The sequence below is a fragment of the Lutra lutra genome, chromosome 4 (assembly GCF_902655055.1).
Source record: "Lutra lutra chromosome 4, mLutLut1.2, whole genome shotgun sequence".
NCBI lineage: Eukaryota > Metazoa > Chordata > Mammalia > Carnivora > Mustelidae > Lutra > Lutra lutra.
Genome location: NC_062281.1, coordinates 34,207,180 through 34,234,085, shown reverse-complemented (window position 1 = coordinate 34,234,085; position 26,906 = coordinate 34,207,180). Strand labels below are relative to the sequence as shown.

Here is a 26,906-nt window from a genome sequence, read left to right as displayed (position 1 = left end):
TTATAATAATAGTAGGAAAACTTCAAACACTGTATACTAGACTAAAAAATAGCTTACCTAACTTCCTTTCCTATGTCAACTCCAATTCCAGTGGATTTCCTAACCTTCAAAGACTAGCGCTGTGCCTGCTCGGAGACGTCATTCCAGAGCTGAAATTCCCAATCTTGAGGGACTGATTGACTCAGAATTCAGGAAGGAAAAAAATAAGTTTAGATTTCTAATGAGCTGAAAGCCTTTCTTTATAAAGTTCCAAAGAGGATTCAGTATGTATGACCAAGCACATCTAGTCAAAATATTTCTGTCATTTTAATCATTAAAGTAGATGACAATCTTTCTATTCATGGTGATTTCTGAGCGACATAGAAAACAAACTTATACTTGAGTAACATTGTCTACAGGCACAAATACAAGCTAAGCAATATTCTAAGTTAAATCAGATATCCACATGCCTTTACATGAAAGAGTAATAAAATTGCTCTTTAGTGGTGAATAAAGGAATTTTAATATAGTGCATCTTATTATATTGCGTCTTATTGGATTTAGTCAAAGAGAAATTACCAGTATCCATCTAATTAGGTAAGAAAAGTATAGTTTAACAAAAAGTAAGGGGTTACCTGTCATGTAAGTATGTTTTCCACATGAAATGCCTAAATTGAACTTAAAATATGTGAGTTTAAGTCTTAACCTAGATACCGTGCCGTACTGCACAAAATAATTTACACATTAAAGCTACCTGGGAATTTTGTTTCCTAACTCTTCTAATTTATTACCTCGTTTTTCTAAACTTATTGACTAAGGCAATAGACCATGGTCTTTGACAGGAAGTATGGTCATTTTATCCGTATATACATCCATAGTTTCCAGTGTTCTGTGCCAAGGTCAGTCAGGAGTGGCCCCAAGAGGAGACACAGGAGGAGCTCAAGAACATGAAGTCGAAGGTAACAGGTCCTAAGGAGGCATGCCATGCCTTGTAGGGCCACATGGGAAAGCAGCATTGTAGGTTCAGAAGGCAGAAGGGGCTGGAATGAGGCAAGAGTTAAGGCCAGAGCCTTTGGGGGGAACTAGAAAGACAAGATCGGGCAGAGTAAACAGTTTAAGACTGGCAGGTTTGAGTCATTCCTTCCAGCTGGGCTTTGGGTTTTTGGAGTGGTCTTCTACGGCCTGGTACCAGGTCCAGGGAAAGTATGCATTTGGTGTGAATAAGTCAAATAGAGGAGGTGTGGCTCTGAATTTGGCTAATTTGCATATCAAAGGCTGAGCCCTTCCCTATCTCTAACAATTGGCTAGCCCCAGGAAGGGCAGTTTCTTCCCAACCAGGAAGATTTTAAAATGTTAAAACATCATAATATACTGAAAATAAAAAATGTAAACAGTACACATACGTATATATATATATGCACTCACACATATAATCTTTAGATGATTTTTAATCCCCACTAAAATTAAATTAAGAACTATAAAAAAATTCTCACTTGGAGCTTTGTTGTTTAGATATTTTTAAATATCTGTAACTGTGGCCTGTTAGTGGGCACTATTGAAGGAAAGACTCCTTCTTGGTCTTTTATTTCTAAGCCTAGAGCCCTAATTTTCTCCTATGGGAACAAGGGACCAGATAACCGTTAACAAAATTGTCTCAGAGAGAATAATGTGCCAGTGTGCTTCTCTTCCCTGACATTTCCAAATCCTGTGGCACAGGCTCCTGAGCCCTGCTGTAAAGAAGATAGATGGTAAAAAATGGCTATCTTTTGCAAGCAATAATTCAGAGCTCATTAAGAAAAATAATGTGACAGAAAGCCACCAGTTCCAGGAACATGGAACAGTGGTGCCCTACAAATCATTTTGTCTGACTCTTAACAGTTATTAAGAAAGGTAAAGGGGCAAGAAACTACTTGTCTTTTCAAGGTCATTGTCAGCCAAATATAAGGAAAACATACACAACTTGAATAAAAGCATCACTGTTGCCAAATATAAAAGAATAATGTATGGGCATATGTATTTGGCCTCTTGGAAAAATATTCTAGAATGAGTTTTGGGTTTTTTTAATCCCATAGGACTCCAGAAATTCTGGTAGAGTCTTCTGTGAATTTGAAAGATTGATTTGATTAGCTATGGAAGTTACATAGATAAGGAGTAATTAGATTTCATCAAGATATGTAAGTTTAAAGCATGTTCTCACTCTCTGAAATGATGCATGCAATGTGATTATACAAAGTAGAGAAATAGTTAAAATTTGGATTTGATTTGTAATCCAGTTTTTGAAAAATTAAAGTATTCAATATTTTTCAAAATATGGGACTAATATGTTTTGTACTTTATAGTCTGGAGAATTAATATTCTTAATATATAGCCATTCATACATTTGTATGCATTTTGAAGCACAACGTCTAGTCATTTTATATGGGTTAAAATTAATGTCCAGGAATATTTTCATAATGTATGATTTGATGTGGGTAAGTTATAGTCCAAGAATATTTTCATATTATGGTTTAGCTTTCAATATTAATTTTAGAAACATAATGTGAGTTTTTATGTAGTGTAATCATTTCATGAGTGTGGAATAGTCATCATTTGTTAAATACTCTGCAAAGTTAGTACACTTATAGAGCTGGACAATTAGCAAGAATAAATCAAAGCCCTCGGCCTATTTTTTTTAATTTTCACAAAATCTTAACTATTATTGTTCCTTTGATACTGATAAGAATGGTGAAAAATGCTTGGAGTTATAGGCCAGTGAGGATACCTTCTGATATTTGTCATGGACCTTTTTATAGATGGGGCAAATCTATAAAAATCAAAAGAAGCTGAAATGAAAATGAATTAGGGGGAAGTCTATTCCTGCCTGAAATATTTACATATAGAAGTAATTGTGTTAGCTGAAAAGTAGAGATGAAACAATAGAACAATTTAAGGGGATGATATACACAATGAATTGCTGGGTTAGAATTGTGGAGCTTATCCTGAACACCTATGAAGAAGAAGATGTTATTGCTTAAAAATCATATACTAAGGGTAATTGGGAGGAACAATAGCTGAAGTAAAAAGAAAGAGTAAAGGAACCATGAAAATTTGAAAGGAATTAATTTTTAAAACCAGATTAACAGAGGTATTAAAGTCATAAAAATATGGAGGTCAAAGTCTATTAATGATCTCTAGCCTCCTCATCTGGTGGGTTAGGAAAAGGAGGCCCCTGAGCAAAGAGACAAAGAAGTTTAATGTGCTAAATCAAACTTTTTCACTTTAGTTCTTAAACTCATATATTTCTCTATTTTGAAGAAATATTTTGTATCAATTTTTGACTTTTTAATCTTTCTCTCTCCTCAAGTTCTTCTGATTTTCCCTTTTAAAAAAAAGTAATATACTAGTAATCCTTATTTTCATAACTGTGCTATTTGGATACTCCCGTGAGTTTACCATTTCTTTCTTTCTCTTCAATTGCAAATCTGTCCAACATAGTCTCCTCCTTAAGAGCTTCCTCTCCATTCCATCAAGTTCCTTTGTCAACTTCTTGGAAACTGAATTTGATCTCTATTTCAGTAGCTGATTTCTTAAAGGCCAGTTGTGTCCTCGAAAGTTCCAAATCTAGAGCTTTCTTACTGTTCCTACTAATGAGTTCTTTGCATCACTTGACCACCTCAACATTTGTGAACTCATCCTTCTCTTGTCTTTTATGGTATTTAACCCTATTCTGTTTTTCTTATTTCTGAGAATGTGTCTCTATTCGTCTGTCACTCCTTTTCTTCCAAACCTTTGTAAGTATTCTGCAGAGTATCTTCTCAAACATTGTCATTTCTGTCTTGATACATTTGTCTTCCCTATGTAAGCTTCCTCCTAACTTCTCTCCTCTCCTGTTCAACTAATATTTATTCACTCCATCTTTTTAGCCGTGACTTTTCCCTTGGGCCCTTGTCCTAAGTGTGCGGCTTCCTCCCATTGAACCTCTCCATCCGAAAATTCCATTGGTTCCGTGGTGATCACTTCCTAAACCATCACTACCCAGGCAAACATTAAGCTCTTTAAGGGTGTTCGTTTCCTCTTCCAAAAAGTTGTTGTGAGTGAATTCATATAAAGCACTTAGAGTACCCATTGGTGTATGGTAAATGCTTACTAATTTGAGCTCTTATTTATCTTATTCCCAGATGCAGATACTAAGCTATACAGATGGTTCTTTCAAATAACTTTGACATTAGTCTTTGCTTTTTATTAGTAAGAGCAATATAGGAACCTGGGTTTTTCTATCCTTCCCCCAGATTATTCCTATAAACTCTTAACTGATTTTCCTATAGCCAGTCTCCTTTATTCCATCCTCTTTGTTAATCAAAAACAGATGAGATTGTGCTGTTATGATAAACAACCCTGATTCCTAGTGATATTAACCAACACAAATTGTTTCTTCCCATTGTAGTCACTCAGGGTCTGACAGAGGGAAAGACAAGTTGGAGTTCATCACCATCAATTAAATGCATCCTCCCAGAAGCAACATGACTCATTTCCACTAACATTTCACTTGTCAAAACAAGTCAAAAGATCATTTCTAGCCTCGACGGAGTAAGGAAAGATAACCTTACCTTGCCCTTACCTGCAAGGAGGAGAACAGAATATTGTAGGGGCGCCTGGGTGGCTCAGTGGTTAAAGCCTCTGCCTTCGGCTCAGGTCATGATCCCAGGGTCCTGGCATTGAGTCCCGCATCAGGCTCTCTGCTCAGCGGGGAACCTGCCTCCTCCTCCCCTCTCTCTCTCTGCCTGCCTCTCTGCCTACTTGTGATCTGTCTGTCAAATAAAAAAAAAAACTTAAAAAAAAATTGTAAACAGCCTAATGACTCCCCCCACTAGGTTACATAATCTTCCTTATTTATCACTTGTGTGTTACTCTCTAGCACTATCAGCTTCAGTGACTCTTTTTACAGGAATCCATATAACAACGTGAGTCTAATCTGCTTTTCGGGACTTAACCTCTGCTACTCTTAGCCTATAACATCTTCTACTTCAGCCAAACTGCACTACTCATCCCCAAAACATGGCATGTTCTTTCTGCATTTAATGCATAATATTCTCTTCTCTTTAGTATTTTTTCTTTCTCTCTACATGTAATCACTTTTACCCAGTATTCAAGACCCAGGTTCATGAAACTTTCCAGAACTCTGATTTTTTTTTTTTAGATTTTTTTTAATTTATTTGACAGATCAGAAGTAGGCAGAGAGGCAGCCAGAGAGAGAGGGGGAAAGAGGCTGCCTGCTGAGCAGAGAGCCCAATGTGGGGCTCGATCCCAGGACCCCGAGATCATGACCTGAGCTGAAGGCAGAGGCTTAACCCACTGAGCCACCCAGGTGCCCCAGAACTCTGATTTTTTTTTTTAAGATTTTATTTATTTATTTGACAGAGAGAGATCACAAGTAGACGGAGAGGCAGGCAGAGAGAGAGAGAGGGAAGCAGGCACCCTGCTGAGCAGAGAGCCCGATGTGGGGCTCGATCCCAGGACCCTGAGACCATGACCTGAGCCAAAGGTAGAGGCTTATAACCCACTGAGCCACCCAGGCACCCCAGAACTCTGATTTTTAATGGTCTCTTTCCCTCTAATGAAATCTCATAGTACTGCAAGATTTTCTCTAATACTTATAACATTTTTTAAACTAATTTGCATAAGCATTTCTCGTCTTACTTGCATTTTAAACTATATGCTTTTTTTTTTAAAGATTTTATTTATTTGACAGATCACAAGTAGGCAGAGAGGCAGGCAGAGAGAGAGAGGAGGAAGCAGGCTCCCCGCTGAGCAGAGAGCCTGATGAGGGGCTCGATTCCAGGATCCTGGGATCACAACCTGAGCTGAAGGCAGGGGCTTTAACCCACTGAGCCACCCAGGTGCCCCTAAACTATCTGCTTCTTAAATAATGACTGTACCTCGTTGTTTTTATTCACTGCCGTGCCAACCGTACTATAGGCTAAATGGAGCCTTAGCACTAATTAGAAAAAGGTGTTCCCCTGGTTAGATTGTTAGAAAGACACTTGTTTTGAACAAGAGAAAATTCTCCTGTTGTGTGTAGAGTAAAAAGTTCTCTTCCCATCAGTTCTGGCCCCACGGAGCAGGAAGATGGAGCTCAGACACTCTTCCAGCCCCCACTTGCTCCACTAACACCAAGTGGGTGTAACACAGTAAATATTTGCTAATGGAATCTATTAGTTAGCGGCAATAAATGTACTGTATGTAAATTAGCTGAATCCAGAAATGAGTGCAGGCCTAAAAATTTAAGGAGAAAAAGAAACAAAATATAAATCGGCTCTTGGCACTGAGGACCCTTATAAAGAAGCTGAAGTCAGAGAAAAGGAGTAGGTTTTATAAGATACATGTTATAACGAAAACATTTTAAAATCATAATTCTTGTATAAAGTTTCTTTATAAATTGTTATCTTAATCAATAGTGAAAGCAACTGGTGTGATGGAAATATATGTACTCTAAGTGTAGTTTTTATGTTTAATTTTTTAAGGAAGATAGAACACAGCTAACTTAATAAAAGATATTGAAAAATGATCATATAAGGATGGGCAAAATAAATTATTAGAAGCCATGATCACTGTGTGACAGAGAGAAACATAGACTTAGATTTGTAAAGTATTACATTTAAATTTTTTTCTTAAAGTAAGTTTCTTCATTCTCAAAGTGGTGTTGGTAGAGATAGGTTACTCGTCAATTTGATGGAGAACTTATAAAATTAAGGAACTGTGAAAGATTAATATATAGGTAGTCTTAAGAGTTTAAATAAATTTAGGAATTTTCAGTTAGTAAATGAATATTCCTGATACCTTTGATGATCTAAGCCTTCATAAATTTGTCACTATTTATAGAAGATAGTCATGTTCTCTTCAAAATGGTCTTTAATAGTATATTTAGAGACAAAATATTGGTCTAGAGCCCAGGTTTCTTGGTGCCACCACCTGTGCAGTGTATGTCCGCACAGACTTAGGGTCACTCTGATATAATATCTGAACAGGCAGTTCAATAAGGGTAGGTAGGACAGGACATACATTGATCCCCACAATTCTAGGTCCTCTTCTCACTTGACCTCATCTTATGTCAATATCCCCACCTTCACCTCATTCAATTAACACTGGTTTCATAAGTTCCCTCTAACAACCAAGCTTGTTTTGGCCTCAGGATATTTGCACTTGCTCCCCTCTTGGTGCCCTTCCTTAGCATGACTGGCTTCATCATTCAGGACTCAGCTCAGTTGTCTCCTCTTCAGAGAGGCATTCCTTGACCATGCTAATGTTGCCCTTCCCCCAAACTTTCCAGTCCCCATAATCATTTTATTCTACCTTATTTTCTTCAGATCACATATCACCATCTGAAATTGACCTTTATTTACTTGTTTATTGCCTTTCCCCATGATGATTTGAATGAAAGCTCCATGAAAACAGGGACATTCTCTCCTTCTCTGCTATACTTTTGACTCCAAGAACTGCCACGTAGTGGGTACAAAATAAATATCTTTTAAATGAATGATCAAATCCTAGTGGTAGTGGCATGTGAAAAAGGATCAAGCCTTAAACTAAGAAATCTTTTTTTTTTCCTTAAAGAATATTTTGTTTTGTTTTGTTTTGTTTTTAAGAAATCTTTAGGGGCGCCTGGGTGGCTCAGTCGTTAAGCGTCTGCCTTTGGCTCAGGTCATGATCCCAGGGTCCTGGGATCAAGCCCCACATTGGGCTCCCTGTTCAGCGGGAGCCTGCTTCTCCCTCTCCCCCTCCCACTGCTTGTGTACCTACAATCACTATCTCTCTCTGTCAAATAAATAAATAAAATCTTTTTTTTATAAAGAAATCTAATCAAGTAGAACTTTAGGCATGAACAAGAAGTTGGCAGGAGAATTGGGGAGCTTACAGGACTTCCTGGGGCTCCTTAAACTATTCTAACTAAGCAGTGATCTGCTCTGTCGACACTGAGACCTTGAGACCTCTTCCTTCCCTGAGACCCAAGACCTGAACCATAAACACAGCTCTGTGACTAATGGCTCTCGTCAAGGCAGATATTTTTGGCTAAAAATACTTCGTTAATTAGGTCGTTCTTCCTCCCTAACTCTGGATATCAACTTTGTGGAGTAGACAAACACACATATCCCCTCCAATACATTCAGATACTATACTAATAAATTATGGTGTATTAATTGAATGCATTTATAAATCATACTTCAGTAATACTAAAAATACTGAATTTTAAATTTGTGTCATTTCCAGAAATCAAAGAATTAATATAGGAAACTCAGTTTTTACATGCTCCTCAGAGAGAGATTTTATTTGAATTGGTAACTTAATTAAGGTTTCTTGATGTTGGAGTTGGTCACTGGAATTTCAGTTATAAAAGAAGACCCTGTCATTATGTAGCCATATTTGCATTTCTCATTCTGATATTTGACAGTAAATTAATGAAAAGAAACTATGGCATATCATGTATTTATCTTTATCCTTGTGGTGACAGATGTTAAATAAACATTTGTTGAATACGTGATTACTACTTTCCAAGCCTAAAATTGTAGATGGTCACTTGAGTAAGTGAAATAAAACCTATTAAATCATAAATTAGGGTAATTAATAATTTTAAGTTCCACATTTTAGGAAAGCCATAGTATTTAATATAGAGAAAAATTTTAATTAAGAGAAATTAAGACAGGAGCAGAGTTTGTTACCCCTCTTTCCCGCACCCAAGGAACATGCCAGAATTCAAGAAAAGACACTAAAATTCAGGCATCCTCCCAATGACTGACAACTGGTGCAATCAAGTATGAGTTTTCACTGTGTTAGGTACATGGTTAGCCATTGTCATCTGCCTCCAGAAACACAACAATGGGAAGGAAAAAGAATCAAACCCTTCAAGGTGCCATACTGTTTGAGAGCTTGGCCAGCCTCACTGGGTGCCATTTTCCCATTCTACCATTATTACTATTGTCTTCTTCCTTTTGAGCCCTGCAGGCCCTCTCTAGCGCCACTTCCTAGCCCCAGATGTTATAAATACTTCCACCCCTGGAATTCTCTCTGCCTACTTCCTATCCAGAAGTATCTGTTCTGTTCCTGAGCTGCATACTCTACTGTAACGGCTGCTGGGCTGAGCTGTAGTTCAGACCACAACGTTCTAAAATCACCCCAGTCTTTAACACTTTGGCCTAACCTAACCTAACCTAGCCTAACCTAACCTAACCTAACCTAACCTAACCTAACCTAACCTAACCACCTTCCCAGTTCTCAATATGATGAAGTATTTGTTTCGACAAGACTGTGTTTTTTATTTACAATGTTACTCTTGTACCCATACTCTCATACACTCAGACTTTGCCTTTGTCCTATGTTTGCTATTTATTACTTTAACCCAAACCACTTAGCTCTATTCATTCAAACTATGAATTAACACTTTTGGCCCCTTGGCCTATAATCTTCATTTAATTTAATCACATACTGCCATAACCCCTGATAGGCTATTTAAGTCTTTGAGGAATATCTACAAATATTTCACTTGCCGTTCATTATCTTTCTCCTAATGATTGACAATACTAAATTTCCCTTTTAAAAAAATCTTTCAAGATATAATTTCAACATTTATAATTATGTCCTAAAATAGATCACTTGCTTGGGTAATTTCACATGTATTACTGTGAGAGTGGTAAATGTATAAAGTTTTTCATTGTTTTTCTGAAGTCAAAAAATTAGAAAAGATGAAAATGATATTTAGATATGTAGAAATGGCTGTATCTCTTTCTAGAACTGAGCATCCTATATCAATATCCAATATTATTGTAGGGTAATCTCATAGGATTAGCTTGAAAGCCATGTTATACCTTTAGCCCTCGGAATGAACTATGTGGATTGAATAACTTGAACTATCTAAAAGAAAAAGGTATGTTAGTCCTTGATTGCTCTTTTCATTTGTTTTATTTTTTTTTCTTATTGCCGTGTATGCTGGGGGGAAATTGAAAAAAAAAGAACATTTTTTAAAACTATAATTACCAATCAGAGAAAATTAAAGCTATTTTTAGTGCACTGTGCACAGTATATCCTTCTAGATCTTTTGCTGTGTACATTTATACTTTTTCCCCATAAGAACAGAAACATTCTGAACATATACTTTTATTTTTTTCATATTCTGTTTATATGCCCCTTGTGCAGGGAAATGGTAGATCATTTCACAAATCCAGGTTTCTCCAACTACCTAGTTGAGCAAGAATAGACGATAGATAGATAGATAGATGGATGGATGGATGGATTAAAGAATGGATAGCCTCCAGGGTTTGAATTTATCTGTGTCCCCTATCAGTAAGGTAAATCCATATTTGGTATGAGAGCCAGCCAAAACTAGGCTGCAAATATCTGCTTCTGCCCCCCCATGTCAAGGACATTTTTATGTCAATAAATACTTATTTATAATATTATTTTCAAAGATATAGTCTACTTTATTGATGAACATAACTGATTTAAACACCCTCAACTATTGTACATTTATGAGGTTTTATGTGTATGAGTGTATTGTTATTATAATCAATTCTGCGGTAAATGCTATTGCTAAATTTGTACACGTTGCTAAATTTTCCTTTAGGACATACCTAAAAGTATGGGGCGCCTGGGTGGCTCAGTGGGTTAAAGCCTCTGCCTTCAGCTCAGGTCATGATCCCAGGGTTCTGGGATCAAGCCCCGCATCAGGCTCTCTGCTCAGCGAGAAGCCTGCTTCCTCCTCTCTCTCTCTGCCTGCCTCTCTGCCTACTTGTGATCTGTCAAATAAATAAATAAATAAAATCTTAAAAAAAAAAAAAAAAAGGACATACCTAAAAGTAGAATAGAGAGGTTAAAAGCTCCTCTGGGCTTTTTTAAAGGCTTTTGATACATATTGCCAGATCGCCCTTCAGAAGTCCCTCACTGAGACCCCCACCAGCTGCACTGGAAATTTACCAGACCCTTAGAAACACTCTCTTTTAATGGATCTGTGTTTTCTTAATCACCTTGAGCATTCCAAATGATCACCCATGCTTACAGATTTTTTTTTTTTATTGCAAAGTATTTCATGAATCCAGAGTCATAAAGCTTTAAAAATTTTGGTTAATAGCTTATTTGCTTACAGCATTGTTTGCTTGTAGTTTTTTTTTTAAAGATTTTATTTATTTATTTGATAGAGCGAGATCACAAGTAGGCAGAGAGGCAGGCAGAGAGAGAGAGGAGGAAGCAGGCTCCCTGCCAAGCAGAGAGCCCGATGCGGGACTCAATCTCAGGACCCTGAGATCATGACCTGAGCCGAAGGCAGAGGCCTAACCCACTGAGCCACCCAGGCGCCCCTGTTTGTTTATAGTTTTATGTGATGACGAGCAGGAAAAGTCAAGGAAACCTATAGCAATACTCTAGCCTCAGTCTCCCTCTTGTCAAAACACAGCACTGGAGGGTAGCTATTCAAAACTCATCCCTAGTGATCTCGAAGGTTCTAGAAGATGAAGAGTAGATCCATCTTACAAAACTTTTTAAATTTTATTTTATTTATTTATTTGACAGACAGAGACCACAAGTAGGCAGAGAGGCAGAGAGAGAGGGGGAAGCAGCTCCCCGCTAAGCAGAGAACCTGATTCGGGGCTCGATCCCAGGAACCTAGGATCATGACCCGGGCCAAAGGCAGAGGCTTAACCCCCTGAGCCACCCAGGTGCCCCAAAACTTTTAATGCAGATAATGCATTATTCAAGTTGTTAGGCTGAAGAGAATACACTTCTGTAAAACCAAAATGTCATTAACTTTATCTATAAACTGATTTATCAGTTGCAGTTAGTATTTTATTGTATCCTGCTTAATTTTGGATGAGTTCTTTATGGCTTTAATAGCCAACCATGAAAATTAAAATGCAAAAATCGTAAGGTACATTAAGTAATATTTTGTGAGTATGTCTTTCACTTCCTTGGGTGGGAATAACTTAAGAGGCTGTTTTCCTTTTTTTTTTTTTTTAAGATTTTATTTATTTGATAGAGATCACAAGTAGGCAGAGAGGCAGGCAGAGAGAGAGAGAGAGAGGAAGAGAAGCAGGCTCCCTGCTGAGCAGAGATGCAGGGCTCCATCCCAGGACCTTGGGATCATGACCTGAGCTGAAGGCAGAGGCTTTAACCCACTGAGTGGGTTAACCCAGGTGCCCCAAGAGGCTGTTTTAAAAAAGTGTGTATTTGAGGGAAAGATGCCTCCATGACAAGAGTACTGAGTTTTTCTGACGTGTTATTTGCAGCACGTTATTCTTTTGAAAACCTTAGTTTCAGCTAAACTTTAACTTTTCTAGGCTTTTCTGATGACAACATACAGTGAAAATTGTATGTTGCATTTCCGTGTTTATTTGCCCAGAATCCATGGGATAAGAAATATCACAGGGCAGCAAAGCATATCATAGTTAGAGGGGACCTTGCAGAAACTCCAGTTTCTGGTTTAATGTTTAATGTTTAATGGCTGCTGAATGGAAATGGCAGCAGTGGTGGTGATGGTGGTGATAATGAGGAGAAGGTGGGGGAGACTAATTCTTGGAGATCTTACGTGGCTGGCATTCGGTTTAGTGCTTTACTTAACATCTTCTCATTTACTGAGAAAATTAAGTATCAGAAAAGGCTAACTCTCCCAAATGAGTTAGCCAAAGATCAAACCCAGATTTCCCAACTCTCCGTGACGTCTGCTGTCCATTGTGTTAACGGAGGCTATCCTAAAGAGATTATAGACATTTTAATTTCGAAAGTGTATAAATTTATAACTATAAATATCATTTCTACTGGTGCTGTTAGGTATTTATATGGTGCATGTTGAAGGGCTTTAGCCTTATTCTATCTGTTGCCCATATTACTTAATAAAAATTATGATGATTTCAATTTATTAAATTTTTACTTTAGAGATATTATCCCTATTCTTTAAAAGAAGAAGGGAAAATAGAGTATTCTTATGTTACAAATGAGGAATCTGAGGCTCAGAGTAGAGCAATTAACTCTTTCAAGGAAGTCCATTAAGTAATAGCAAAACTGGGAGTCCAGCCCGTATCTTTTCGCCTCCCAAACTCTTTCTCTTTTATTCTATTGTTGTTTATTAAAGAATAGTAAAATCAAACAAGCTTGAAAATGATTAATTTGGGGTATTATAGAAACATATACACTGTTCTCTCTTTTGGCCAATTTATGCCTTATTTCTTCTTAAACTAATGTGAGGAGTAAAATAGTACAGTTTACTGTATTTTTTAAAGATTTCCTTTTTTATTTGCCAGAGAAAGAGAGTATGTGAAAGCACAAGTTGGGGGAGCAGGAGAGGGAGGGTGGAGAAGCTGGCTCCCCATTGATCAGGGAGCCCAATGCAGGGCTTGATTCCAGGACCCTGAGATAGTGAACTGAGTCGAAGGTAGATGCTTAACTGACTGAGCCACCTAGGCGCCCCTAGTTTACTATATTTTTAAAACAGTGTTACACTAGACCTTTCCCCTCTGAAATACTTGAAGAAAATAAACATAAAATTAACATGTGGTCCTGGCCTTTTAGGAGATTTTACTCTAAGATGAAGTAAAAACAAATTTTTTTTTTAGGAAGACCAAGAAATTAAATGAGAAATAAGAGTTTATCTCAATAGGTCAGTTTTCTAATTCCCATTCTTTAAATGACATATAAAGATATTTCTAGGGCTCCTGTGTGGCTCAGTCGGTTAAGCGTCTGCAGACGCTTCGGTCCTGATCTCAGGGTCCTGAGATCGAGCCTCGCATTAGGGCTCCCTGCTGAGCAGGAAGTCTGCTTCTGCCTCTGCCTCACCTCCTCCCTGCCCAGGCTCTCTCTCTCTCTCAAATAAATACATAAAATCTTTATGAAAAAAAATATATTTCTAATGTTTCTTGATTTTTTCTTTTCTTTTGCTGCTATAATTATGTTATTCACTCATACTATCAAAACCAAATTAAAGCAGAAGTTATTACTCTAATCCTGAGTCAGAATGATATGCAAATAAGTCTTCCCATTCCTGCAACCCAGGCCACATTTTTCACATTCTCTCAGGTTTTGGGGGCCAGCTGGATAGTCTGCTTCCAGATTCTTCAAACCCCTGTACTACTTCCCACCACAATTCAATGACCACAGAAAAATCAAGGGTCCTGTCTTTAGTTACTCCCACTGGCAGTGTTAGTCTACAGACTACCGCCAATGGAGTAATCAGTAATCAGTGCTAACACTGCCAATGGGAGTAAGAAGCTAATCAGTAATCGTCACCAGTAATCAGTAATCGTTAATCAGCTCACATACTTCATTGAGACATTGATTGCTTTCTGATCCTATTGCCTAGAGATCTGATAATGAGGTTTCCTTCTTTCAAATGAATGCAAGAGGGAAATCTCCCTTTTCTTTATTTTTGGAGAATAGGAAGCAATAAATATGAAATTCTGTTAGGTGAAATAACTTATTTTTAATTCAAAACTAATGAAAACATCAATCTCTGTTAGAAAACTTAACCATTATTAGATAACTCATAAAGCTTATGAGACAGAGAAGAACTTATGTTGAAGGGCCACTCTTAGCAGTGGATGCTGTTATTTTTTTTTTTTTGAAGAATTTTCCCACTCATGTAATTTCTTTTTGAAGGCAATAGGAAAGCAGACTGGAGAAGAATGCTTTTGGAAACGTCTTCCTTTGCTGTACAGCTTTCTCTGCAGCATACTTGCCCTTGCTGGACAGTATATTATCTTAAATAAGCCCTCTGATTTTTTTGTGAATATTTATTTTTCCCTCCTTGGCCATACAAACCGGTGCCTTCTGTGACAGCGGAAATGAAATCATGATTATTAGTTTCCATAGTTGCGTGAGCTTGACCCTGAATCGTAAAGCCCATTCAAGACCGTGGTACTTGCAAATGGTTAAACCCTAAAAATAGATCCCATAAATGATATCATTTAGTTAGACTCCAGACGTTTCATCTAAAATACATTTTCTGTCTTTTCCTTTTCACTCTTGCCCTCCCTTTTAACGATCCATCGGCCTACAGTGTCTTTACATCCAAAATGCAAAGCAGACAAATGGCCATCTCCGGCAAGAACATGACCAAAAGCACCAGCATCAGTGGAGACATGTGCTCGCTGGAGAAGACGGACGGCAGCCAGTCGGACACGGCGGTGGGGGCTCTGGGCACCGGCGGCAAAAAGCGACGCTCTAGCATTGGGGCCAAAATGGTAGCTATTGTTGGCCTCTCCCGGAAAAGTCGCAGTGCTTCTCAGCTCAGCCAAACGGGTAGGCATTTTTACGTTACTTTTGACTTCGTATGTGAGTTGTCATTAAAGTACACATTCTTTTCTCCTGCTCGTTATCTTGCAGTCATTAGTGGAAGATGACACGTTCCAGAGAGATAGGGGGCCTTTTAAACCTGTTAACCTTTCTGGAACTAAAGCAATAGCTTTGTTTTTCAGTGACGAATGAGCCTTCTTTGAAGCGAACCCTGGCCCCTGTTCTTGAGAGGCACAACATGTCTTTCCTCCTCAGGGAGGAGTTGAGCTGTGGGAGCTGGATTGCCAGTGGCTGACCCTTTGCAAAGATGACCTGCTCTGTGAAATACTTGCTTTTCTTAGGTTCCTCAAGAGGGAACCAGCCAAATTAATTTTCATTCTCAGCAAGTTACCGTGATGAAGATGACACCTTATCTTTTGTGTGAATCATATAGATCTTTTATTGCTGATGACCTAACTTCTTTTTCAGTTTGTAAGCAGCATTTACCAGTAGTATCAGTTTTCTTACTGCAGTTCTTATTTCCCTGTGAAAACGTCAAGCAGCAATATTCTCCAGCAGCAGGGATGGAGGAATTTTCTGCTGATAGTGAAGATATTCAGAGCTTTGCTACTTTAAAATTCAGTTTCTAAATCACATCTGCAAAAATAAATTAGATACAGCGCTCCTACTCCTGCTCAGAAAAGCCACAGCTAGCAATTAAGAAATTTGTGAGTCAAAGCAATGGCTTTTCAAATGGTTGTTGATAATTAAACATGAAATCCCTGGTATCTTGGAAATAATAACATATCTTCTACTTAACAAACAAACAAAAGCATGTAATATGGTGTTTCTCTTACAGCAAATAAATTATAGGCAAATGGGTAAAATCTCATTTATGTTTGAATTACTAGGGTTCTTATACACAGAAATCAGGACAAAAATCTGCAATCCAAAAGAATTTAAGGATACATTAAATTCCTGGACCCGGCTACTCTTGATTTTATATAATTATAACAGCAATTCTGGAATCTGAGCCTTATATAATAATATCATATTGAAATAGTTATTTGATGGTTTTCCTTATATCGTGGTTGTAAGTCACTATGTTCAATGTGGCTATTGACAGGAATTTTTCATTTGGTGTTTTAAAGTGTTATTTTTCATTTTAATATACAAATACAAATTTAATTTATGGACGTAAATAATATATTTCAATGATTTTTAAAATTGCTAATATTTATACATAATTAGCTACATTACATGATAGATGGTGGCCTTTTGAAATTGAGGTCTTTTTTATATATCTCTAGCAGTTAGAACTTCATTGCATTTTTTTCCCTTAAAACTTATAAATACCTATAACCTGAAAACTGTTCTAAAAATAAAGCCTAGAAATGAAAAAAATACAGAACTAAACCTAAAACAGATATTCATAACTTTATATAAGTTAGAGAATACGTGGTGTTAAACTAACTAATTGTTTCCACTGGTTCAGGGTTTTTGGATAAATATTGAGCACCTACTATGTGCTGGACACATGGAGAACAAAGATGGTATTTATCATCGTAAAAATAAATATCACTGTAACCAGAATGGGTTTTCAGACAAGACTGCTTACTTGCCTTCTAAAGAGTAGAATACTCAGCAAAATGGGATCTTTCTAAAAAATAGTGAAATTATTCCATATGATATCATCGCAATCATATGTAAACAATAACTGTCAAAAGAGAAACCATTTATGAAGGTATGTTGTCCAGTGCACATGGCCACTAAGTCATAGCTGTCTTCTGCCATGCTACTTGGTGTGCTGATTTGCCTGTTAATTGGAAACTCACCTTTAATGTCACCATTTTTAAAGATTAGATGTGACTTGCTAGACATTATTACTTAGCAGAAAACACATGGAAATAACAAGGACACTTGGATTCCATTGCTAACTTCGAGTTATATAAGTTAATCGACTATAACCTCTTTAAAAACCTACCTGACGTTGGGGCGCCTGGGTGGCTCAGTTGGTTAAGCAACTGCCTTCGGTTCAGGTCATGGTTCCAGAGTCCTGGGATCGAGTCCCACATTGGGCTCCCAACTCCATGGGGAGTCTGCTTCTCCTTCTGACCTTCTCTGCTCTCATGCTCTCTCTCACTCTCTCTCTCTCAAATAAATAAATAAAATATTAAAAAAAAAAAACCCTACCTGACGTACCTGAGTCATAGAATGTTCATCTGACAAATCTAACAAGGCTTTTTTTAAAGATAATATTTTAAAATGCATAAGAAAATGCTTTGAAAAGTTAAAATCATTTTGTAGGTTTAAGCTATCAATAGTCAATTCAGCCTCACAGGGGAATCAAGAACTCTAGTTTAGCCATGTTGATTTTGAGATGCCTGTCTAGCCCTGTAAGCAAGTTGTTACATGGTTAGTTCGAGTCCAGTTAATATGAGTCCAGTTAGTATGAGTCCAGAGCCTAGTAGGTCACGACTAAGGATGTAATGTGGGAGTGATCACAGGTAGTATTTAAAGACACAGCACTAGATACGATTACTTAAGGTAACTTTAGTGAAGAAGAATACTAAAGGGTGAGCTCAGGGATACTCCAACATTGGAAAATCAGAAGACAATTCATCAAAGAAGGCTCAAGGAAGAGCAGCCATTAAAAAGAGCGAGAGAGAAAGAGAAGAGAAGGAAAGAATATGGAATCTTGGTCACTAGATGAAGGAAATATATTTTTTTAATTTTTTAAAGATTTTATTTATTTATTTGACAGAGAGAGAGATCACAAGTAGACAGAGAGGCAGGCAGAGAGAGAGAGAAAGAGAGGGAAGCAGGCTCCCTGCTGAGCAGAGAGCCCGATGCGGGACTCGATCCCAGGATCCTGAGATCATGACCTGAGCTGAAGGCAGCGGCTTAACCCACTGAGCCACCCAGGCGCCCCAATGAAGGAAATATTTTAAGAAAGATTATCAGTGTGTCAAGTGCTTCTGACAAGTAAGATGGAAGGTCAAGTAAGATGGAAGATGGAGAACTGACCATGGACTTGGCAAGATGGGGAGTTTGGTAAACCTTGACAAACCTTACAGTGGTGGACAAGACCTTATTGGTGCAGGAGGGAAATGGGAGGTAAGGTAGAGTCAGTGAGAAGAATATCAAGAATAAAAATAAGAATATCTAATACTTATTGAACACTTTTGTGTGCAGGCACTATTCTAAGCACTTCACATGTAAATCATTTAAACCTCACAATAATGTGCTTGAAGCAGGAAATAATTACTACTATCCTCATTTTACAGATGAGAAAACCAAAGTGAGCAGAGGGGAATTAACTGTCTCAAGTATACTCAAGTAGTGAGGGTACACGTGGCGATTTGGATCCAGGTGCTATGGATTTGGAGACTTCACTCTTACTCTAGTGTGGTCTACACCAGCACTGTCCAATAGAATTCTTGGCAATGTGGGCAATTTTCTGTACCTGTGCTACCCAATATGGTATGGTAGCAATAGCCACACATAGCTACTGAGCATTTAAAATGTGCTACTATGACGGAGGAACTGATTTTCCATTTTATTTTTTTGCAATTTTGATTTAATTAACATCAGTGTAAATAGGTTCATGGGACTAGTGACTATGGAATTGGACAGTATAGATGGAAACAGCTCTTTCCAGGATTTTGATTTAAAAGGAAATATAGAAATAGGACTGTAGCAGGGTGTTTGGGTGGCTCAGTTGGTCAAGCGTCTGCTTTCAGCTCAGGTCATGGTCTCGGGGTCGGGGGGTCGAGTCCTGCAGTGAACTCCCTGCTCTCAGGGAGCCTGCTTTCTCCCTCTCCCTCTGCCTCTCCCCCGCGGCTTGTGCTCTCTTGCTCTCTCTGTCTAATAAACACATAAAAATCTTAGGAAAAAAAAAAAAAAAGAAATAGGACTGTAGCTTGGGGGAAAGGAAGTAAAAAAAGAGTTTTGCTCTTCTGATGACAGACGGGATCCTTGTGGGAATGACTGAGCAGGTTGAAGATGTTGGATTCAGAGCTGATGCAGAGATCAGCTGTTATGACCTGTGGTCACTCAGGAAGCTATGCTCTCTTCTTTTCATCTTGTGATTTCTAAGCGGACACAGGACTTTATATTTACTCTAATGATAACACTTAGTAACTACCATCATTTATTTATTTCTCTGTTTTCTGGCTAACCTGTTTTTTCATATTTTGTGTCTTTCTTTATATGAAATATTTTATGTGTCTTTTTTATTTATCTTTACATATATCTTTATATGTCTGGTATAGTTTCAGATGTAGTGCTCTTCAATGAAAAGCTCATGTACTTTTTGGGATGCATGATTAAGTTCCCTGGGGAAAAGGAAAGAAACTGATAAAAATTATTTTTATTTTTTAACCTAAAAGACGAAGAAGAAATTAAGCATTGTTAATATTTAGGACATACTTACCCCCTTGTGTTCTTGGTTGGTCTGGTTGTCAGATGGTCAGTGCCGTGTGCCTTTCCGGAGCCATTAGTTTAGTGAACCACCAGAAAGCGGCCAAGTGGCTTGAAAAGATCACTGCCATAAAACTGTGGATTGAATTCTAATATTGCAATGGGGACAAACAAGGTAGACCTGAAACTTCTTTTCCTATTTTAGCTTTTCATCAGCCACTGATGAAGTAGATAGAGTGCAAATCATTATTAATGCAAATCATTATTCCTAATGATAAAGTAAGACTTTATATTCTCAGTAAGAATGTCTGAAGTGATGTGCATTATAATTTTCCAAACTATTGTTGGTATGCCCAACAAACTCACTTCTCCTTTCTCCTGAGCACTTCCTAGACCGTATTCCCCAGCCTCCGTTTTCCTGCATCAGTTTTGTGATGGAGCTGTAGTCAACAGAATACAAGCACATACATAAATTTTAAAGAAATCTCAAATTAACGCTACAAGATATAGCATGTTAAGGATTCTCACAAAGAATGTGCATTGAGCCCTACGTGCAGGTCTGTTTCTCACTTTCGAAATAATGTTTTAGCAGTTACAATACTATCAGCCACAATTAATTAAAAGTATTGATAGTCATGCCACTATTTGTACTAAGTTCAAGTGGTTTAAATATAACAGATAAGGTAGACAGAATATTTTGTGTAAGTGAAAACTATTATGAACATATTATGGATTTTTAAAATTATGTTATATTAGTCACCACATATTATGAATTGTAGCAAACTGGGATGAGCAAGTAGCTAAGGATGATAGCTTTACTGGTAATGGAAATTAATTTAACATTTCTTAGATTTGGATTGAATTTTATACTATTTGTTCTAAAAAGAAGACTCATTTTTATTTCTGTAGTTGTGATAAAATGTACAAAACATAAAATTTACTACCTTAGCCATTTTCTTTTTTTTTTTTTTTAAGATTTTTTTATTTATTTGAGAGAGAATGAGAGAGAGCATGAAAGGGGGGAGGGTCAGAGGGAGAAGAAGACTCCCCAACAAGCAGGGAGCCTGATGTGGGACTCGATTCCGGGACTCCAGGATCATGACCTGAGTTGAAGGCAGTTGTTTAACCAACTAAGCCACCCAGGCACCCCTTCCTCAACCATTTTCAATTGGTCAGTTCAGTGACAGTAACTACCTTCACATCTATCTATCTCCAGAAAGATTTTCATCTTGCATAGAGCAAATCTGTACCCATCAAACCCTCCCCATTTGCCCTTTCCTCCAGCTTCTGACTGTTCTATCTTCTGTCTCTGAATTTGACTAATCTGGGTACCTGATATAAGTGGAATCTTACAGTATTTGTCCTTTTGTGACTTAGTTATTTCGCTTACCATAATGTCCTTAAGATTCACTCATGCTATAAGTGTGTGTTAGAATTTCTTTCCTTTCTAAGGCTGAATAACATTTCATGGTATAGATGTACCACATTTTGCTTATCTATTCATCTGTCAATGGACATTTGGGTGGTTTCCACCTTTTAGCAATTATGAATAATGCTGCTGTGAAGAACATGGGTGTAAAAATATCTCTTCAAGATCCTGCTTTTGAATCTTTGGGGCATATACCCACAGTGGAACTGCTGGGTCATATGGTAATTCTATTCTTAATTATTTGAGGAATTGCCATGCTGATTTCCATAGCAGCTGTCCATTTGACATTCCCACCAGCAGTACACAAGAATCCACTTTCTCTACATCCTTGCCAAAACTTGTAATTTTTTTATAATAGCCATCCTAAGGGTGAGGTGGCATTTCATTGTAGTTTAAATTTGCATTTCCCTAATGATTAGTGATGTTGAGCATCTTTTCATGTCCTTATTGACCATTTGTATATCTTCTTTGGAGAAATGTCTATTCAAGTCTTTTGAAATCCATTTCCTAACTGGGTTATTTTGTGTTGTTGTTGTTGAGTTGAAAAAAACTTTTTATAATAGAAACATACCAGCCTCTTTTTCAGATTTTTAAGGGTTACCTCTGTATGTATTGTTATTATTACATATTTGTATTTTTCTGAATCCCATTAGGCCTATAAATTCCTTGAGGGGAGGAACTATAGCTCATTCATTTTCATATCTGTGGTACCTACAGTTATAGTTGATGTCTGCTAAATACTCGGGATTTGTTACAATGAATGAATGCACAACTCATCTTTGTGATAGACAAGGTAACTTAAAAATTTGTTCCTCAGGGGCACCTGGGTGGCTCAGTGGGTTAAGCCTCTGCCTTCGGCTCAGGTCATGATCTCAGGGTCCTGGGATCCAGACCCGCATCGGGCTCTCTGCTCAGCAGGGAGCCTGCTTCCCCCCCTCTCTCTCTGCCTGCTGCTCTGCTTTCTTGTGATCTCTCTCTCTCTCTCTCTGTGTCAAATAAATAAATAAAATCTTAAAAAAAAAATAAATGTGTTCCTCAGTATGTTAAACTGGCACAGTGAGGTTTTAAATAAATGATCACATAAATATATGTCAGATATTTCTTAACATCTCATACTCTAGTGTTTTGCTTTTGTTATTTATAGAAAGAAGAAATAGAACTCTTGAAAATGATTGTTAAGGAACTATCCATTTACATCTACAAAAGCAAATTATCTTGCAGTATCCTTTCCTAAAACTAGAGATTACACTCATAATCAAATTATTAAAAATGTACTAATGAATTCTTATGGTATTTTAATCATCACCCTACATTTATTCATCTCACAAAGTACACATTTTTTTAATCAACTACACTATTTGCAAGGAAGGCATTCTGGTAGGCGCTATCAAAGGCAAAACTTGACAAAACATAGTCCCTACTCTCCTAGGTCTTATACTGAAGGATCTTAATATCTATTAGAAGAGGGAACCTGGGTGGCTCAGTGGGTTAAGCCGCTGCCTTCGGCTCAGGTCATGATCTCAGGGTCCTGAGATCAAGCCCTGCATTGGGCTCTCTGCTCAGCAGGGAGCCTGCTTTCCCCCTTCTCTCTCTCTGCCGGCCTCTCTGCCAACTTGTGATCTCTCTCTCTCTCTCTCTCTCTCTGTCAAATAAATAAATAAAATCTTTAAAATATATATATATATCTATTAGAAGAAAGGAGTTTTAGGCTGGAGGAAATATAAAACAAGGTGGAACAAGATAAAAACAAGCAAGAGAAACAAAAAATATCCTATAAGGAAGTGCAGCAGAGTGGAGAAAACAGATATGAGAGTTTTAGAGTTCCAATCCCACCTCTGCTATATGCACAAGATATCTAATGTCTCTAAACCTCCCTTTCCTTGGCTGTGAAAATAATGGACTCTATCTTCCTATTTCATGAGCACCGTGAAAGAACTTAAACAGTGCCCAGTATATGTAAGTTCTTTATAAATCGCAGCGACTACTGTTAATATCATTACTAACATCAGTTTAGATGTTAATATTATTACATTGCTGTTAGTGTAGCCATGGAAATGACCACTTCCAACCCTGATGCCAAGGGAAGAGTTGATCTAAGCCTTAAATTATGGATAATGTTTAAACTGTGAGGATGATGATGACAGGAATGGACGTTTCAGACATGGGCGATAGTAGACCCAGAGATATGGAAATGTTGTTTACGTAGGAGCAGAGCAAGATCACCTCCATAGTGGGAGGTGAGACTGGCAATGGAGGTTGGGGCCAGATAAGTAACTTAATGTCAGGCGAGGGAGTCAGAGCTCTAGAATTGGCAGTAGGATGCTACTGCAGGATTTGGAAATGGTCATGACAATCAGAGCTAGAAAGGTGTTGTCAGTAAGAAAGTCTAGAGATCAATAGTAGGAGACAAATTCAGTAAGACGTTTAGAACAGAGAGGATGAGGGGCTGATGAGTGATGTATTGTGTTCTCTTGCTGTCATAACAAATTACCACAAATGTAGCAACTTAGTGCAGCTTTACCATTCTGTCAGAAATTTGGGTAATCTTAGCTAGTTTTTCTTCTCTGTGTCTCACAAGACCAAAACTAAAGTGTCATCAAGGTTGGGCATTTATCTAAAGGCTGAAGGGAAGACTCCATTTCCAAGTTCATTCAGGTTTCAATACTTGACCTTCATAGGACTGAAGTCCCTTCTTTGACACATGACCCCTTTCATCCTCAAGCTAACAGTGGCATGTTGAATATTTCTTGTGCTTCTCATCTCTCCAAGTAACGATTTTGCTGCATTTCTTCCCCTCTCCAGCTAGAGAAAGGTCTCTGCTTTTAACAGCTCATATCATTATGTTGGGCCAACTCAGATGATCCAGAATAAATATCCCTGTTTTAAGGTCCTTAACTTTGCATCTTATATCTGCAAAGTACCTTAACCTAACCTTACATCTGCAAATATACCTTTTGCCATGTAACATAACATATTTTGAGATACCAGAAAATAGTGTATGGACATCTTTGGGGGGACCATTATGCCTACCACAAATGATAATAGTAGAAGGAGATGGAAAGGATGGGGAGATTCAAGAAATATTGTAAATATGTTTTATAAAAATTATCATGTACTTCCATCCTATTATATACTTCCTGGGGTAAAGGAAAATAGACATAAATGTTAATCTTCACAGTTTACACTATCAGACCAGAGTGCATTTCAGTTATAAGAATATAAGCTTTTTAAAATATAAAATTCAGAAAATAATTTACTGTTACTAAAGACATCATTAACAGTAGCATGAATTTGTTCATTTTAATTTTCACAACCTTAGATATTTGCATCATCATTCCCATTTTACATATCAGAAAACTGAGACTCAGAAGTTTCATAGTAGATGAATCCACTCCAAAGATGGTACTCTCTATGTGACCTCACTATTGCTAAAAGTACGTCTTTATAATTAGTTCTTTTCATATCATTAGGGGTAAAAAACTTTCCCTTCAAAAAAAAAATTCTCAGGGAACTCCTTTTAATTTACCTTAGGTTTTACTTAATTTAATTGGACATAATTTTAAGATGTGACTAGCCAAAGGCATTGTACAGGCTAGTAATCAGTAAAGGCTTAGTAAATCTAAATAACGAAACCATGAAGAGTTTAATGGTAAGCTGAGAAGTACGTATTAAGGAAAAGAAGTCTTTTAGTTTCATTAAAAGTAAATGTTTTAAGGTTTTTGAGCGTGAGAGTAGAAACATACATTCTGCAAAGGTAGATGGGGCTAGTAGATTTTTTTTTTCAAGCGAGTACCATTCCTTTTACCTACTAGGAAAATTTCCAGAGGCAGTTGCAGGTATTTGTTGGAAATTTAATAGAGCCCTAGGTAAACAGTGTAAAATTCTACTAGGAGTAACGTCAGCTCATTTTTCCAAATTAGAAAAAAACGTAGGAGTGTTGGCTCATTGTCCCCTTGGGCTTTAAAAGCTATTTTGTATTGCAGACTTTGTGGAATGAAAAAAACAGTGAGGCAGAATCCATCTTTTTTCTCCGATGCTGCTCTAGATGGAAAAATCCTTTTTATTAAAAGATTTTTTTCAAAATTGACACTCTAACCCCTGGTTAGAACATGTTACCATTATATTTTTATTCAGTAAATATTTATTGAATTTCTACTCCATGGCGTGTAGTAAATGGGATCCTCTTTGTAGGATATTTATGTTCCAGTGGTAGAGACAGGCCTTAAAAAAAAAACATAAAATAATAATTAGTCAAAATTCCAAAGCTGGCCTTGATGGAAAAGTACCAAGAGGCGTGAAAGTATTTCACAGTAGATAACTAATCTAGTCTGCTTCATCTTTCTGCCCATTCCAGCTCTTACCAAATATTTCCCACATCGTAGAGTTTGAACAAATGGTGGTCGAGTGGCATAAAATGTTGCACGTTATTAGTAGAAAATGTCACACTGCCCTTCTGTCTTTGTGTTCGGTTTGTTCAGCAATCTCTGCATTTTGTGAGTATGGGCCACAAATCTCCCAAGGGGGTCAGTGTGTATGTGTCTGTGTTTTCTGTTAAAAACAATTGAAAGCCAAATGGCCTTTGGAAAAGAGATTTTAAAACCATATATATATAGGTTCTGAACTTGTATACTATAAATGCCACGGGGGACAGAAACAATAGATTCTAGTTTAACTTGGAAGTGCGCTTGATCTTGAAATAGTGGAAAAATGGATCTGGTATGCTCTTAGGCAAAAAAGTTTTGCATTAACAGAAAAATGTAATTTCTGTAGCTTTTAGTCCAAAGAGTGGTTTTTGTTTTTCATTTTGCTTTTCTCTGGGTATCTGAGGATTCATTGCTTTTTACTGAAGCTTCATAATCGCTTAGGAAATCAGAGTGGGACAAGAGCTGAGAAGTCTGAGATGAGGTGGGGACATATTCTGAGGAGGAGGTTGATGGTAAGGCAGAATGAAATGCAGAGAAAGGTGTAAAGACACAGAAATAATCGTAGAAAACCACAGAGAACCCCAGGAGGCTGTGCTCATAACAGACATTTCTACACCTTCCAACCAAAACCTTCTTTCCAAAGGAAAGATTTTGCATACTGAATTATTCCTCTTTTTAATCCTTTCAATCATATATGGTATTCCTTGGATGTGGCCAGAGGTGGGAAGTCAGTGGCCACCAGCCTCCAGCCTCTTCTCACATGCCTTCCAGTCCCATTGATATTTAAAATATCTCAATTGCTTGTCCTCTTTTGTTTTCTTTCTCCTTCTGCCAGCAGTCATTTTATACTGGAATTAGAGATATCTACGTCAAAGGGAAGATGGATGACCAAAGGTTTCTGACTTGCTCTCAGCCAGACTGAGTTTTTCTTCATCTAACCAGTCAGTTGTGAAGTTTGCTTAATGGAAATGACAGTTGAATAGAGTTCTACTTACTTTGTTAAAATAGATTTCTTAAAAAAAAAAAAAAAAATCTGTATTTTTTGTACTTAAGAATCTGTGTTCATTTGGCTTAGTTGGCAAGTTCCCCCCCCCCCCCAGATTAGGACAATAAGAATAGTTTTAGGGGCTCCTGGGTGGCTCAGTGGGTTAAGCATGTGACTCTTGATTTCAGCTCAGGTCATGATCTCAGGGTCATGAGATGGAGCCTCTCAGTAGGGTTCCACACTCTGCGAGGAGTCTGCTTGAGATTCTTTTCCTTTTCCTTTACCCCTCCCCCAGCTTGTGCACCCCCCAAATAAATAAATAAATCTTAAAAAAATAGTTTTACACAAATGAAAATAGCTGTGTTTCGCAAACAAAATGGTAGATGAAATTAACAATAAGAAAGGTGGCATACTGTATAACTAAATACGTACTACTCTATGATTG

General features: G+C 37.5%; 1 protein-coding gene across 39 annotated transcripts in view; it reads left to right on the top strand.

Moving 5' to 3' along the window:
* Positions 1-26,906, top strand: part of RIMS2 (regulating synaptic membrane exocytosis 2) — a 587,006-nt gene that overhangs the window by 488,857 nt on the left and 71,243 nt on the right. For 19 of the 39 annotated variants that reach the window (XM_047727198.1, XM_047727199.1, XM_047727164.1 and 16 more), the window contains one exon: positions 14,987-15,228. The exons of the other annotated variants lie outside the window; for them this stretch is intronic. In XM_047727198.1, coding sequence (XP_047583154.1) covers positions 14,987-15,228 — 242 coding nt within the window. The remainder of the gene's footprint in view (positions 1-14,986; positions 15,229-26,906) is intronic. 39 annotated transcript variants of the gene reach the window in all.